The 12,378-nt window shown below is 34.9% G+C and overlaps 2 protein-coding genes across 4 annotated transcripts; one reads left to right on the forward strand and one right to left on the reverse strand.

Moving 5' to 3' along the window:
• Positions 1 to 531: 531 nt before the first annotated feature.
• On the forward strand, positions 532 to 10,603 carry LOC128678634 (xylosyl- and glucuronyltransferase LARGE1-like). 3 transcript variants are annotated; one of them, XM_053760291.1, is made up of 12 exons: positions 532 to 612; positions 1,324 to 1,522; positions 1,768 to 1,982; positions 2,444 to 2,770; positions 2,926 to 3,078; positions 4,080 to 4,257; positions 4,722 to 4,852; positions 5,452 to 5,607; positions 6,160 to 6,342; positions 6,763 to 6,855; positions 7,297 to 7,427; positions 8,015 to 10,603. In XM_053760291.1, exons 1-12 carry the CDS (start codon positions 547 to 549, stop codon positions 8,154 to 8,156), a joined length of 1,974 nt encoding a protein of 657 aa, XP_053616266.1. In that variant the 5' UTR covers positions 532 to 546; the 3' UTR covers positions 8,157 to 10,603. The 3 variants fall into 3 exon arrangements, with proteins under 3 accessions (XP_053616266.1, XP_053616265.1, XP_053616267.1); XM_053760290.1 differs by having other exon boundaries at positions 536 to 1,047; XM_053760292.1 differs by having other exon boundaries at positions 536 to 806.
• A 14-nt stretch (positions 10,604 to 10,617) lies between these two features.
• IFT57 (Intraflagellar transport 57) lies at positions 10,618 to 11,969 on the reverse strand. Its single transcript, XM_053760293.1, has one exon. It carries the CDS (start codon positions 11,867 to 11,869, stop codon positions 10,742 to 10,744), a length of 1,128 nt encoding a protein of 375 aa, XP_053616268.1. The 5' UTR covers positions 11,870 to 11,969; the 3' UTR covers positions 10,618 to 10,741.
• Between the last annotated feature and the right edge of the window lie 409 nt (positions 11,970 to 12,378).

Consider the following 12,378-nt stretch of genomic DNA (forward strand, 5'->3'; position numbering starts at 1 on the left):
CAATATTTCTAACAATATTAAATTAAAGACTTATTAAAGACAAAAGACTAAAATTTTGTTAATCATATTTATATTTTGTTTGATGTGAGATTTTTTCATTCTACATTTTTTTTCGTTAATAATCTTAAGAATCAGGTATACTATCCCACCATATTTTTTAATTTTTATTAAATAAACTTTGTATACCAATTATATGACGTGTTTTTCGATGAATATTCCTCATTCCCAAATTATAAATAAATATCAGAATATTTGTTCTACAAATGCCATTGCACTTTGCTTATCTTATGTTTGTCAAGAAAGTGAACAAATTAAAAGGCGCTATCTCCACACTTGCCACACTGGATGCATGGGTGTTTATCAAACAATGTTGGCCATTCTGTTTTCTTCTCTTTCTTGACAAACTGTAGTCTGAATTTTTTTGTTGCATAAACTTAATCCGTTTTCTTTCTATTTCTTTGACTTGTTATCTACTCATAACAAATACAAATGTCAAATATATTGGTAAACTGTCAGTGTCAAGCTGTCAAATTTATTTATTTATTTATGTCATTGTCATGTGGCTGGCTCCGGGTTACAAAATCAATTTTACATAAAATACAATGGTTTACTGTAAATATTTCATATCTTTTGACTTCAATAATGCTGCATGCATTAAGGATAATCGTTCTTGAATAATTTTCATAACTAACCTTTGTACTTTGATATGTAATTTGTTACAAATGCTTGGCCTTAAATCGAACACTGTTTTTACACCAACTTAACTGCACAATATGAAGACGAAACTAGTGCAGTATTAACCATAGGTATTAATAAATTAACTACCATCATAGTAATCGTTTACAGTAGTATTCAAATACAATGATGTTGTTACCAATGTACAGAACAATGAAATACAAATGTTACATGGTTTCACGTTTTGCTCTGGCTATATTTTTTATAATAGTTATATTGTGCTATTGGCTATTGCACTACAGAATAAGTGTGTTGGATTCACATAGAAATGTAGCCTACGTAGTTTGGAGACCTATGTATCAAGTCCCTAAAGTAAGTTATTTATACTATTACTCATTTTGATATAAACCTAGCTATTAAAAATAAAATATTTTTATACCACAATAGTGAAGATCCAAGACCTGATTGAAATGTCCTCTCATGAAAAGGTTGTTTTCACAAGTACCCCACTTTTTTAAATGATTTTAATGTAAGGTTTTATTGTTTTTCTTAATTTTTTTGACATGTTTTTAGCCTTAGATTTTAGCCCAACTCCACTTAGTAATAATAAAAACAAATGTATGAAAATGTAAATAATTGTAATTCCAGATTCCTGAGTCAACAGGTAGCCTCTGTGAGACTGTGCATGTATCATTTATATGTATGGGAAAATGTATGCAAGTGGTCACACCAATGCTGAAGTCTTTGCTGCACCATAGACAAAACCCAATACATTTTCACCTCATTGTCGACGGTTCCACAGAGAAAATAATTAATGAACTCTTCCGGACATGGGATTTGGATGATGGTGATAATTTAACATTTTTAAATGCTTGAACCAACCACTCAAATAATTATTCTTACATATCATGTACAAACAAGTCCCCCTGTCTCGTCTGTCTGTTTTCTGTATGCTCACAATAATTTCAAAAGAGAGGAAGATTTAGGTGTATAATTACAATTGTTCAACCTGAGACTTTTTTACTTTATTCAGTTAATAAAAACAGTGTATATATTCAGATAATCACAATGCTACATTTTCTATGATTTCAGTAAAATACACATGTTACAATGCGGAACATAAGTTTTCTGTTGTACGTTGGATACCGAACACCCACTACTCGGGAATATACTCCCTTACCAAACTCTTGCTTCCTGAAATTTTGCCAGAATCATTGGATAAAGTTATTGTGCTAGACTATGACCTGACATTTTTGTGTGATGTGGTTGAATTGTGGATTTTGTTTAAAGAAATGAATGAAGAGCAGGTAATTTTTTTGATAAATAACTGCAATGACCTATTGCTTGAGACTTAAACTTGGCCTAAAAATTGTATCTCCAAATAATTTAAACAAGTTAAACTACTCTTAAGAGAATGGATCATCTGCCTGGAGCTTGTACAGGCTTCCCCAAAACTGTCAAAAATAACATGTTAATGAATGTTATAATTATGACATATTAGTCATGCACGCTGCTTCGATCTTGGAGGTATTTCGAATTAAAAAGCACTTAATTTCAATGAAAACTGTCTAGCTGAATTTGTATGATTGTGATTGACTAACAAACATAAATAATTACATACATCACATCTACTAAATGAGGACTATTATTTTCAGTGTGATATCTAAGTTATTTTATACAAAATAACTTACTTAGAACTTACTCATCTATGTGATTTGCCCACAGACATATATATTTATTTTTTTATTGTATAATAATATAATTTCAGATAATGGGCCTAGTAGAGAATGAAAGTGACTGGTATCTGAAGCCAAATCGTTGGCCGGCTATAGGCCTGGGCTTCAACACAGGAGTTATGCTATGGGACTTGCAGAAAATCCGGAAAAAGGTTTTCTGGACGCGACTATGGCAAGATGAAGTATACACCAACCTTCCCAATCTGAAGATGGTACAATTAGCTGATCAGGATGTGCTAAATGCCGTAATAAAAAAGAATCCACAGTTAGTTTATGTGATGAGTTGCAAGTTTAATGTACAAATGTCCACGAGGTCATGGGCTAAAACTTTTTATAAGGAAGATATAAACAATATCAAGGTTGGTTCTTTGTATTAAAATCTCATGATTTTCTCTTGTATGATCTGTACTGAGTTTGAAGAGGAAGGCCGAAAAAAAGTTTTCTTTTATAATATTTATAATTGAGTCAATAAATTGTAATTATTGTATTCATAAAATTGATCCATTGTTTGCAGATAATTCATTGGAACTCTCCGAGCAAACAAAATATTAACATACAAGATGCTGATGTTTTTAGAAACATATATCAGAGTTATGTAAATTTAGATGGCAATTTGTTGAAGGAAAAGTTACACAGATGTAACATTACTGAAAATCTTACATACAAGGTAAAATTTGCATTTATATGAGCACCTTATACTTTACTTTCATTAATATGCTTAAGCAATTCAAAATACAAATACAAAGCAATGAAATTCCACCACTGATACCATTTTCATAATTTAAGTGTTGATTTTGTGATAAAGAGGCAGTAATTGTTCCTTTCCCTGGCAATAAGTGTTGTTTATATAGAATTTTAGTTCTCATTCATGAGATATTATTGTAATCTTTTTATAAAACAAGTACAACAGTATCCTTGTTTTATGATCTCAAAATAGTACAATATTGTAGGTAAGAAATAAATACCTGTTTGATAAAAAACCTTGGGTCTTACTTTATTACTTTTACCAATCTGTGTGGCGAATCATTAATAATAACTAATAAAATTAATTCATTTAAATTGATTATTCACATTTATCAAATCACGTGGTTATTATTATTATTGTTGTATACTTTGCAAAAGTATAAAATTCCTTCGTATGAAATAACCAACAATTACACGTTTGTATCATAATTTGCCATTTCAATACACTTGTTTGAAATATTACGTCATATTTGTCTGCTTCGATAGTGATAGCTTTGATAGTGTTGTAAATGGTTAGTTTTCATACAAAATTGTGACGTGCTGATATTGTGTTAATCTGTACTGAGGGGTTAGTGCGGGTTTGCATTATCACTTCTCACCATCGATGCGATTCGAAGCGTGACGCAGCGAACCAATGACATTTTAGTGCGGTTGTCGTTGCGTCACAATGGCGCAATGTGATTGGTTTGCTGTGTCTCATTTGGAATCGATTCGATGGTGAGAAGTGAAATGCTAACCCGCACTTCGCCCACTGTATTACAATTTAATGAAATTTAAATAGTAATTTTTATTCGACGGCCTTACTGGAGACGAAACAGTTGCCAGCGTTGATGATGCAGTCAGGGTTGTCACAAAGTATGAAAGTCGAGATACTGTATCAGTTTAATTTGTCCCAAAAGTACCACGATGTGCCAATTTTCTCAGATGAACCATTCAGACTTGTGCATCAGTTTCCGCGCCGCACAGCGAGTCAAGCTGCGCACGCACATTTATTACATGGACTACAGTTACAAAAGCATAGACAACTTCGACGTCACACTAGTGTTGCAATTCTCCATGGACAGATTGCAGTTTCTGGAGCGGCTTGTCAAATATTGGGAAGGTGAATTCACTAAATAAGATAAGAACCATTTATAGGTTGGTAGTTGCCTGTGTATAAAATAAAATGTATAAATGCATTCACTTTAAATCAAATGTTAGTTTAATTGACCAGTTTTGTTCAATACTTAACGCTAGAGGGAGCCACTGATACACTGCACTGATTTTCAAACTTAAACTTTATTAAACAAATTACTAATTGCATACATGAATGTAGAAAACAAAACCATAGCGCGTTTGAAATTCTGACAGGGCCATCTAGTGGCGCGCTACAGAAACTTTCTTAACAAGTATTATGTCATTCTTATTAAAATGTTATTAAATTGTAATAAAGTGTAATTAAATTGAGCTTGATGAAGTAACAAATACACAAACTTTCGGCTATTTAATATTAGTGGAATAGTTAGATTCAGGATTAGTAAAGATGAAACATTTACATACTATAATACAGTGATTGTATATCGGCAGGTCCTATAAGCGCCGCCATCTACCTGGCGGATTGCGAAGTGTCCAAATTCGAGAGCTACATACGGAACCTCTCAGGAACCCTCAGCACCCGACGCAATATCGCTTACCATTTAGTTTTCCATCAGGATAATGTAAGTAAATATTGTCATACACACACTTCACACACACACACTACACACGTATATATACTTTTAGATCAGGTTCAGGTTGCACCAGTCTATACTTGTCTCTCAGATTGATGCATAGATTCATTACAGTAAAACAATTCAAAATTCTTTATTTAACTTAGACTGATCTCTCCTCATAGTCGTATTTACTCATGGCAGAGGTATACCATTACGTGGAATGAAACACACAACAAGTTTTGATTGCACGAGTAGGATTCCAACCTGGGACCTTTCGATCCACAGGCGGGCGTCTTAGCATTGCACCACCACCGCTACAACTTAGGATGATATCCATCACTTACTACCACGTCAAAAGAAAAATTAACAAAAACATTGTAACTTTATCATATGAATAAGATGGTGAATTATATTAGTAAACTAGCTGCCCTGGCCCGGCTTCACTCGGGTAATACCATAATCAATTATACCTACGCCTCTGGAATCACACGTACTTCTCTATTGGTGACAAAACTATCCGGTAGTTTTTAAATTTTGTCCCATTCATACAGACAGACAGATGCGGGGACTGAGACTTCTAATATATAAGTAAGATTAATTTGTAGGTACATTACCCAGTGAACTATATGCGGAACGTGGCGTTGGCAAATGTGGACACGCCTTACGTGTTCCTCATGGACGCCGACTTCGTGCCCATGATCGGCTTGTACGAATACCTGCGCAAGGCCATACGACTCACCAACCCCTATCCACAAAAGAAGGTATTTTTTATTGCACCTATTCTTTCTTTTGACCCCTCATTTTCTCGCGCGGCCCGATTATTATCTACAGTTACATGGGGTTCAGATAAATATATACACGTAACAGTAATGACAGTTTTCTAAACACTGCTAGATCAGAACAAAGAGAAAGAGAATAGAGAAGGTCTAACGCTGTGTTCCCATTGGTCAACGAATTTTCATTTTTTTCCCAATTAGGTATATTCAGAACTAAAGTTGGTTTAGTATTTAATCATACAATAAACTTGTGACTAAAGTGACATATTCTTTTCGAGTCCCATGTATAAGAAGTAATACAGGTCATTGAGCAACTGTATTACTTATTGGGAGAAAGATAGTCCCGATGCGTTGTGTGCAGTGTCACAAATCAGACACTGGCACTTTATCACGTCAAATTCTATATTATATAGTAAATTTTCAAAAAGCTACGAACTACTGACACTCTGGAACGATTACTGTTGAGAAGAAATGCCGAAAGAAACTCATTTAAACAGTCTTAAATATTGGGAACAAACGAATAAACATTTGTGACAGTGCCTCGTGGTGCCGGCGTTCGAAACACAACGCTATCGCGCAACGCCGCCGCGCAACAAGTCGTCGCTGCTGGCGCGCTGGTCCGCGACCGGCGACGTCGCGCCCTTCCGCGCACGCGAGTGGCCTCGCGGACATCGCGCCACCAACTACACTCGATGGGCGACGGCCACAGCCCCTTATGAGGTATCATTTATATCTCAATTGACTATTTTTTATTACAGTAGCGACACCTATTGGCGAGAAGATTGCGGTAATTATTTTTAAAACATTACACACTACTCTAATAGTTGCCCAATACATGCTGTGAGCTAAGGTATATACCTACCAGACATAAACAACGTACAGTCGATCACATATAAAGTTACTCTGCATGATTCTCTATGCCGCAGTAATAGCGGCGAATTTGCTATAAATTTGAAAACCATGACGTGTTGTTGACTGTACACCAATAAAAATAACCTATCATAAAAAAATACAACATTAGGCAGATGAGCAAGCGAGTCTATGTTTCTATTCTTCTGTGGTATGGTTTCATTTGGTCTGGATGCAATGACGGCTTTTTAAATTTCGTTATTTTATATTTATGAGTTTTCTTATTTCCAGGTGGAATGGCAGACAGATTATGAGCCGTATGTAGTAGTTCACAGATCTGTGCCAAAGTATGACACGCGCTTTTCTGGCTTCGGTTGGAATAAGGTAAATAAATTGCCAGATTATATCTATACTCGTAAATAAGACTGACCGTCAGACTGACTACTTGCCTGTTAGATAATGATTTGAGCATTAAACCCAGTACATTATTGTGAAACATATCTTTTTTATATGCATTATTTAATCCATGTAAATTTGAAGGGTTATGGATGAAAATAAAAAGAAGCCACAGGATGGATTTATTAAGATTATAATAGAGCACAAAATATATAGCGCAATGGCCGAAGCTAGATGAGAGAGTTATATCTGTGACATAGACAACTATCAAATTGTAGATGCGTTTAATTATTTGAACAAAATAAAAATTTTTTTTAGAATAATTTATATTTATAACCTGTAATGGTTGATGTCAAAAGTGTGTGAAAAAATAAATAGATATTTTTTTACCAATTTGTGACCTTGTCGTCTACCCTTTTCTATATCAAGGTGTCGCACAGCGTAGAGTTGCGCGCGCAGCGTTACAAACCAGTGGTGCTGCCCGACGCGTTTGTGCTGCACACCGCGCATGCGCCGTCGCACGACATAACCGCCTTCCGCGCAGACCCGCACTACCGAATGTGAGTGTTGCCAATTGCTACCCGGGACTTCAAGTAAATTCGGAATAAAAAATACCCAATGAGTTGTTCCATTTTATAGCCTACACGTTTACTATTTTTTCAGTAGATTTAACATGATCGAGTTGATAACAACAGCGCACGCAGGATTGGAAAGCTGACATCGTAAACAACAACGTTTGTTCTACCGGAGTATGACACACTAAAGATGGATAGACATATAAATCTTTACCTGACGTAAACCCTCCTTGGAAGTGCTATTGTTGCCGAAAGGCAGCTGAGAAGCTACCTAGGCTATTTGTCTCTTAGTCGCGTCGTACAATATCCTATGGAAGGATATGAAGAAGTCCGAATACCACCACGTATATCGGGATAAAAAGTACCTTATGTTAACTTTCATCCGGTCATTCCGTGTTCTATTAGATTTCATCGAAATTAAAGGATATTGAGAAAACTACGTTAGAAGATAATAAAAGAGATACAGATAATTTTCTTACAGTGCCATACATACATTATTTTATAAAGTATCTCCTAACGTATAGACATTGATCGGTTATAATCGCATCACATTTAATTTATCACCATTTCAGATGTTTAGCAATACTGAAGCAGGAGTTCTTGGAAGATTTGGAAAAGAAGTACAACGTCACATTGAAGGAGGAGAAACCCGACACACTCTACTCGGGCAAAGCCAAAAGTATACTATTGAACAAACACGGCGAACAAAATTGAACACTATTGCTGTGATTTTAAGATTTAATTTGCCAAAGTCATCTGCCAATTTTAGAATCTCTTTGGTTTCGTATTGGGAATATTTCGCTAAGCGCTATTCCGATGCAAGCACCATATCATCAACATTTAAAGTAATTGTAGGGTGTAGCGCCATTTTTGCATGGTGTGGACATAGAACTAATTTGATTTATATAATTTGTTGCTGGTGGCAAGACTTGAGAACCACGGGTTACTATACATTAGTTGGGCTAATTGACGAATAAATAAATAATAAATCAATTATTTATATAATACTAGATCTAACCCAGTGCTTAGTAAATGGTAAATGGGATTTGTACATAAATGTTATTATAGGTACTAGCTTCAGTTGACGACTTATTAAATTAGCCTTTAAATACGCCCCAAGGTACATAAGGAACCAACATAGGCAGTAAATAATATACTTCGAATGTGAGAAAGAGTTAATGACATCACAGGAAAACTATCTGATCTTCCCAAAGAAGGGCTACTTAAATTGTAATGCTATTACTAGTATGATTTGCAAGGTAAACTGCCGATGGTGAAACTTTTACATGTTTGGAGAAAGAAATTTGATAAATACCACACTAAAATAAATTATGATGCTAAGGCATAGACAATTATAGACGTGTACCTATATACCTTGTAAAAGCAAAAGCCAGGCACACTATAGGAGACAAAAGTATTGACGTTCTGTCCCATTTCTCCATTGTCATGTCTATATACGTAGCATGATCCAACTACACCAGCGCCATCTACGTTAGTCTATGGCCTGATATTAAATTATATTATTTACCGCCAAGTATTAATATACCTATTAAGATATAAAAACCTAAATTATAAAACCCCGACATCAAAGTTGCTAGCATCCTCTCATCCGCTAGAAAAGAACTGACTGTTTCCAAACGGCTAAACGCACATTTTCCAAACATAGCCAAGAACACTTCCGATCAAATTCTCTTTCAAGTAAATACACTAGATCAAAATCCGTTCAGCCGTTTAGCTGTTACGATGCCACGGACATACAGACACGTTAAACTAAAACTCTCCTTACGTCGGGGGGTTAAAAATTACTGTCGTAAATGACAGTATATTTGGGTCTTTGCACCGTCAAATTTGACGTTGATTTTAACCGGCGGCATGCCGCTGACGTTTAGACAAAATTGCGTACATTGTGTTTTTCTGCGCGCGTTAAAGCTAACGTCAAAATTTAGGGTGCAACCCACCCTAAAAAGGCTGTGCATTGTTAAAACATGTATTTATTCGAGATTGTCGAGAATATAATATGTGTCACTATTTGCCCTTTTTATGTAGAAATCACATAAGTTATATCATGTAATTAATAATTTGAATATTATATAGCTATTTATGATTGTGCAGAATACAATTACATTTATTTTTATAGTCTTTATACCATGATATTTAAAGTTACACTCATATATTTATTTGAGCGCGAGAAATCTCGAATCAATTATTTTCTTTGTAGTATCGTTTCTTGTTTGTTTAGTTTAAGTCTATCAAATAAAAAAAGTATTCCGAGTCATATATTAATTTCACTTTATCTGTAATAGTCATAATGAATAATTCAGAGAAAATTCACAAATAACCCTTTAAAAATGCACCATTCCACTATTTTAACTTAAGGATTTATCAATTTTATGTGTTTATTTTATAGCAACAAAACATTTACATTTATTGTTACAATCAAATCAAATACATCAAATATTTTTGTAATTTTATGTTGTACCAAAGAATGTGCTATGCGTAATATTTTTTTTTGTCATGTTATTGTTGAATTCTTAATTGTTGATGTCTTATTGAGAACTTAATGTGGGCCGTTGAGTATTGTCCTTATATAATTAAAATGATAGATAAAGGATCACATCGAACATGTGATGTGGGCCTCGAGTTTAGATTAAGATTTTAGTAAGAGGGACAAGTTACAGCTATATTCATCCTAATGCAGCTTGCATTAGGATGAATAGGGTTTGAAGCAATATTGGACACTCGATCATAAACCGTACAGCCCCGACTACTCTGTTGGTATTAATGTTAAAAATAAAATTGAATGAAATTGATGAAGTGAATGCGTTTTTCAAGTTTTCAACGATTTACAAGACCGAATTATTACGCGGGAGTTTTTGGTCCATTTTTTGGTGAGGTTTATGGTATTATTAATTTTACGATATACTCGTATTTTTATACGGTGTTTGGCAGTTCGATACAATCCAAATCGTTATAAAACATTAATACCATAAACTGCTACTATAATGCATGTTAAAATATACTTATATAGAATCTCATCAACTCATTATTTTTACAATGCTTGCCTTTGAATCGAATTGCCAAGCACCTTCATTCTGTTGTATTCATATATCTTGCCTAAAATTAAGACATATTTTATTGTAATAAAACCAAAGAAATTTAAATATTATTTTTTGTTTAAACCATCATAAGATATCCTCTTTCCTAATAGCTATCAGAATACGAAAATCTCGACATAATTTTAGCTACTTTTCTTTTAAAAACATCGCTTATGAAGGCACCTGCAACATACTATGATTTGGTTAGTAAACTTCTGTGCGCACCATTCTCGTCTCCGCATTGGCCAGCAAATTATTATTCGGATTCTCCTTTGTGGTCAGCATCCACAATAGTATTATTATCTGGAAATCCAGCTCCTGTATATCGTTCTTCAAATTCGTAACTGCTTTCTTTGCGGTGACCAACGGCGAATTATCATTCATTGACGATCCCCTCGACTCCGTTCTCTGCTTGATATTCTCTACTTTAGCTGTTATCTCATTCAGCATTTCTTGCCTTTCAGTTACACCAACACTAACTTCCTTATACTCATTAGTAACTTTATTTAACTCGTCCAAAAGAGAGCCATATTCTCTTACTAAAGGTTCAAACTGTTCATTCAAAATATTTTCTCTAGCATTAATCTTATCCATTACAGAACCTATGCTATTGTGTAGTTTAGATAGTTGAGTGCCAGTTGTTTTGAATCTGTCTAGTAATTCGTCTCGGTATGTCTTCATTTGAGCATGTCTGGCCCTCCAGTCTCGACCGTCAGCCGAAATTTTCAACCGTAGCGCCGGCGCTACTCGTTCCAATTCTAGTTTCCAAGCCTCCCAGTCGTGGACTTTATCAGCTATGTTATTAGTTTCCTTTTCATCTACATTAGGATACTCTTCTCCATCGGAATCTTCAGAATAAATAGCCATTTCTTCTTCTACTTTGTCAAGGAGTATTTCAGTTTCGTCTTCTACCTGATCAACGTCGTCAGCTGATTCATCAGTTTCTGGTATATTGACTATAGGGTTCTGGCATTCGAAATTTTCCTTTTTCATTGCTTCGTCGGCTAAAACATTAAGAATATAGCACACTTGTTCGCCATACCCTTGTTTTAATTTGTGAGAAGAGAATTCTACAGCAATATCTTTCTGTCGCAAGAAGTCTATTATATTGGCTATTGTAGGGTTCGGGTCGTCTTCCTCGCTCGGTTGATCGAAGTCTTTGCCAATTTTTCTGATGAGCCACGCGGCTGTTGAAGCAAACACAAAAAACTGCTCACCCGGGTTAGTAGAGGTCACAAAGTAGTATCGACTCATAGGTTTCATTTTAATATGTGGTCGCAATTCTGTGTCGATTTTTAACAAGCGCAACTTATCAATCAAATTCAAATCCATGATCACAGGACTTTATAACTGGAAATGTTAAAAATAAAACAATCCAGACAACAAATTGTATGTTGTGAGCTGTTCGTTTCTATGGTAACCACCGATGTAAACACCATGGACTGCTATCGCAAACAAATTACCATAGACTCTTAACGCCGGTGCACACTGTTGTTGTGTACTTTTTGTATGTAATTCTAAAGCATAAATGCGTTAAAAATACATACAAAAAAGCACACTCGCGTTGATGTGCACCAGCCTTTTTGATCAACCACAACTCATGAAAAACAGCATGTTCCACTCCGCAAGTTTGTCCGTAAGAATGTTTTCATAAAAGTACCTACTTAATATTCCTTCCTTTAATGATACTTGGTCACAACTTTATGTTAATCAAAAATTTGTTCCAAGTCTTGTGACTGATGACACAGATTGAGTTAGCCACATAGTAAATTCGAAACTTGTGTTATGGGATATCATAACACATCATTCCATATGTCTATAACAACTATATACATATCTAC

This window comes from Plodia interpunctella, chromosome 20 (genome assembly GCF_027563975.2).
Source record: "Plodia interpunctella isolate USDA-ARS_2022_Savannah chromosome 20, ilPloInte3.2, whole genome shotgun sequence".
Taxonomy (NCBI): Eukaryota; Metazoa; Arthropoda; class Insecta; order Lepidoptera; family Pyralidae; genus Plodia; species Plodia interpunctella.